The sequence below is a fragment of the Clupea harengus genome, unplaced genomic scaffold, assembly GCF_900700415.2.
Source record: "Clupea harengus unplaced genomic scaffold, Ch_v2.0.2, whole genome shotgun sequence".
In the NCBI taxonomy this organism is placed as follows: Eukaryota; Metazoa; Chordata; class Actinopteri; order Clupeiformes; family Clupeidae; genus Clupea; species Clupea harengus.
Window position 1 is genome coordinate 17,640 of NW_024880158.1, and position 4,861 is coordinate 22,500.

At 39.5% G+C, this 4,861-nt stretch overlaps 1 protein-coding gene across 1 annotated transcript in view; it reads right to left on the minus strand.

Annotated features, from left to right (window-relative positions):
* Positions 1 to 1,256: 1,256 nt before the first annotated feature.
* The window catches only part of LOC122131464 (E3 ubiquitin-protein ligase RNF220-like), a 5,353-nt gene continuing 1,748 nt past the window's right edge, over positions 1,257 to 4,861 (minus strand). Inside the window, exons 3-4 of the mRNA XM_042706195.1 lie at positions 4,281 to 4,323; positions 1,257 to 1,312 (exon numbers count right to left, since the gene is read on the minus strand). Coding sequence (XP_042562129.1) covers positions 1,257 to 1,312; positions 4,281 to 4,323 — 99 coding nt within the window. The remainder of the gene's footprint in view (positions 1,313 to 4,280; positions 4,324 to 4,861) is intronic.

Sequence of the window (4,861 nt, forward strand, 5' to 3'; positions counted from 1 at the left end):
CAAAGCATCCTTCAATAGCCTGCTTATTGCATCCCGGAAATCTAAAACGGTGTTTCTTCCATCAGTTTGTTCTTAAAGAGTCTCTTTGTAATGTTCTAGCAAGACATTGATTAACCTGGTTTTATTTATAGTTTTCTTAACTCCAATATCTTCAAGCCTCTTGATGTACAACGACAGCTCAGAAAGTTTAAACATATGAGTTCCTTTTTTAATAGCTACATTCTTCTATGTACTCGATAAGCTCGATAAATGCTATTGACTTGTTCATTTTTCATCATCACATTTGTCAATTTATAACAGCACATTCCTCATATGATCAGTTTTGATGTAGGAAAAGACACGCTCAATCTGCTCCAATTTTACCGTTTTTCTGCGGTAGCCTACTGGTACTGTAATGCGCCTTTGTTGGTGCTATTTTAATGATGTTGAAGCAAATCTTTAATAAAATATTACAGTCCTTATACATATAAAAGATACAAATGCAAATATGGTTTTAAATGGTGGTAAAATAACGGTTTTACCTAACAGATATAGCAGAATTACGTCTTTCCCGCCATCTTGGATGAGCGCGCGCACGGGCACAAGTCTTTTTGTCTGTTTTGCTACTTAAAGGGACATTTGTTTAAACTAGTGGATATCAAAAACAAACAAGAAAACACAAACATGCATAAATAACTGATTTATTACTTATTTGGTAAGCATTTCTAGGCAAAATAACCGTTTTGAAAATCGGACCACAGGTAACGCATATCTTGATTTAGGTCAAAACTTAATATCTCATTAAAACGAAAAAATGAGCAGTTTCACTTGGGCACCCCTTCTAATATGTTTTAGTAGGATATAAGCTAATTGTGTGCCAAATTTCATGCTTTTATCACTCTTGTCACGATCGCGTTGTTAAGCCACCTGACTATTGGGACCACAGGGGACCCGGGGCCAAAGATATGGCATGACAATTATTCCTCCAAGAAGAGGACATGCCCTTGAGTACCGCGATACAAGGAGCCCCCACAGTCTACAGTAGAAAACTCCTAACTAAGCTAAAAAACAAACAAACACACAATCTTCTGACATCACATACAAGTGTAACAGCACGCACACGCACACCCACACACACACACACGCACACGCACACACACACGCACACACACACACACACACACACACTCATGCACACACATGCACACACACACACGCACACGCACACGCTTACACACTTGTATCCCAACCACACTGTGCATCTCCAGAACTGGGATTTACCGTACCTGGCTCTCCTCAGTCTTCTGTCTCTTTCCAAGCTTCCCGATCCGCACTGAGAAAGAAACACAGAGTTATGTGAGCTATAAACACACAAACAAGCACACACACATAAACATCACTCCTCTTGCGTCTGTCAGCAGAACAGATAAAAGACTGAGGTTGGAACCGACGTGTCCAGGATCCAGGATTAAGCAGGAAAAAAACATACTCGAGACAAGGACACATCAATTAATAAACAAATTCAGTTCAATTTCAATTTTGTTTTTCCCTTATGTGGAAACTAAAAATGGCTAAAGGTTAGCTGCTGATATTTCATGCTTCTGTTTCATGAATCCTAAATAGAATTTAAAAAACTAATTTACGAAGCATTTATAAACATTTACTATACATCCATAAATATATCTTAGGAGGTAAAACTTTGCAGAATTCTTTATTGTCTTCGCTTGCAGCAAACAGAGACAGGACTGATTCAACAACTGAGAATCAGTAGATCTGCCTCTCAGATAGGCCTTCTTGGCTCGATGTTTGAGTTGATGTGGCACCCCACAGAGAAAAATACCAATGGACAACCAGGTCTGAAGATGTGATGCTATCTCATTCCATTACAGTACAAAAGCTTTCAATATTTGCAAGCCTCTATACTATTTTCTTTTTTCCCTTTTTCAGTATTATAAATTGTTCCTTTATTTGTTATCTTCAAAATTGATGTCCTCCTTCATATATGAAAAGAGCACACACACACACACACACACACACACACACACACACACACCGAAGACGAAGGTACCACGATTAACACAGCGGAACGAAAGCTTTTACTTCATAATTTGGGGCCGATTTTTTCGGACAGAAAATTGTGAGTGGGGGCATTAATTTTAAGGTGCGTGCGATTATAACAGGGGAGCTGGGAGGGTCCGGGGGCAGGGAGTAGTGGCCATAACTCCAGCAGTGGTCAGGGTCCAGCAACCCCTCTAATCACAGTACCAGAGCTGATGATAGAGCAGGGGCTCATTAGCTCAGAGAGAGAGAGAGAAAGAGAGTGAGAGAAAGAGAGAGAGAGAGAGAGGGAGAGAGAGAGAAAGAGAGAGAGAGAGAGGGTGAATCTGAAGAGGCTGATTAATTGGCCATAAGAGGAGACCCCTCACACCTCTTGTGCATCTTTTGTGTCGTAATGATCAGCCCCATATAGATTAATAGCTCACATCAATGGCATGGGATTGAACAGTGCCAGTTAAATTGTCTTTGAGGTGTGGCTGCACATATAGATATATGGGAGTCAGGCATAAAGAGGAACAAAGAGGTGGTCCATTAACTTGATTCCCATGCACAGCTTTGGGCAATGGTGTCAGTGATTAGGTTAACGTGATTCCCACCTGAACACAGGAAATGAATATATACGACAAATAAATGTTATAAATGTTACGTTATTTGAATTTGAAATTTATAAATAGCAAAAATATCAATTATAGACACTGTTTATTAATACTTCAGATTGTAATTTTGAGCACCTCACTATAAGACATATACATTTTTTCACACCCTCACCTCACCTAGATATTTTGAAAAAAATAGGATGTTTATGTTTTTATGTTAAATAGATGTGTCTGTAATGTTAGTAATGCCAGGACAGACTTAAACTTAATTTTCATTCTAGATTATACCCTATATTTATTCTATTATTATTTGGTTTTTGTACTATTATTTTCCTACTGAAATCCTGCTTGAAAATCTTTATAATGAATATTTTACACTTCCATTACACTTCACTTCTTCACACTAATGATTGGATCTGTGGCCCTTCCTCGAGACGCAGGAGTGGGGACAGAGAGGGCGAGGGCCTTACCAGCTGGAGCGGAGCAGCGGGGGAGGGGGAGGGGGAGGGGGCCTCCGTCGCGTGGCCGTGAGGCCACTTTCACACCCTCTTTGGCGTAGCACCTGCACCAGCAGAGGTCATCAACTGTTAACATATCAAGAGGTCAAGGGTTAATAGATCCTCTGCTCGTGGAGGTGCTAGGTCAGGAGAGACAGAAAGAGAGGGCGAGAGAGAGAGAGACAGAGAGAGAGAGAGAGAGCCAGAGAGAGAGAGGGAGAGAGAGAGAGAGAGACAGAGAGAGAGAGAGAGAGAGAGGAAGGCTCGGGCGCGGTAGGGGCATGTAACCATGACAACAGCACGCCATAGTTTTCTGTGCCGTGGGTTTGTTGTATAGTCCTGTTGTGCTCCAGTGATTATGGTGATATTCTCATCTTGTCTAACATTATACAGGTCCCTTCGTACACTTTTATTTGTTTTATTTGATGGTGAGGTGAGGATGGTGTTTTCTAAAACCTATATATTGTCTTGTCTATCACAGATTTTTTTGTTGTAATCAATTTTAAGCTATTTTCATCTTACATTTCATTTATGTATTTAGTAGAGAACACTGTGCATTTGATCCCTGAAGGACTTTCCCTGCGTAAAATCATTACACCTTGAACAGTGCACACTGGTGACACACTGTTACGACGGAGAAGCCGTTACGACGGAGACGCTGACTGATGCCATTCTTTCTGCTTGTGTGTACTGGTTGTGTGGAACAGTGGAAATCGGTTTCAGTGAGAACCCTGCTCACACTTAGACGTCTTTCTAATATATCTGTCCAACATGCCCTCTTAACCCTTCAGGCTACCGGCATATATTAGGCAGTCAGCAATAACTCTCAATTAACCTAAAAGCAAATTAGGTATGAAAATCATTTTGTGGATTTAAGTAATCATTACCAAAATATTTGCAGATTAGGTTTAAAAAGAAAAAAGAATCACAATGGAAGTATAGAATGCTATGATCAAATTATATATAAAAAAGAAAAAACAAAGAAAGGTTGATAATTTGAAATGATATGACACTGCTGCATGCATACTCACCTGAACATTACATTGAACATTTAGAAGATTGAGAAACCAAACCGTTATGACACAAATATTTAAGGGATGGTTACGTACCAAACCGTAATGACACAAATATCAAAGGGTTGGTTACATACCATTCAGCCTTGTTTGTCTGTTTGCCCTCACTCGCAGAAAAGTCTGTAAAATTACAAATCACAAAATTTAAATACAATTTTATTTTCAAACTGAGTCATATAATGTTATTCTAAAATCTTGTTCTCTTTATAAAAACATTAAAGCTGAGATGCAATATTAGGTGAATCTCTTTCACACTGAGCATATTCAGTTACGCAATTATTCGATAATAAAAAAAATTCTTTGTGGCCACCATAGGTTCTGTGAAGCAGGAAATGATCAGTCTGCCTCCTTTCTATAAGCCAATCAGGAGAGCAATTTACAAAAAGCACAGCATGAGAATGCAAAGCAGAGTCAATACTATGAACAGACTGAAGGAGTACAGAGGGACTTTAGGCAGAAGCCTAAAAGAAAGGGATGAAACCATATACCCTTTTTAGTTCTTAGTGCGTTCCAACCTCCACCTGAATCGCATACTGCACTGTCAATATTTAAATTGAATGGGAGCCTGCATGAACTCTGATACCATTTAGCATTTAGACCCTTTGTCCCGCATCCCACATATTTAGATAATGTCCCGCATTTTAATCGGTGATTTGGT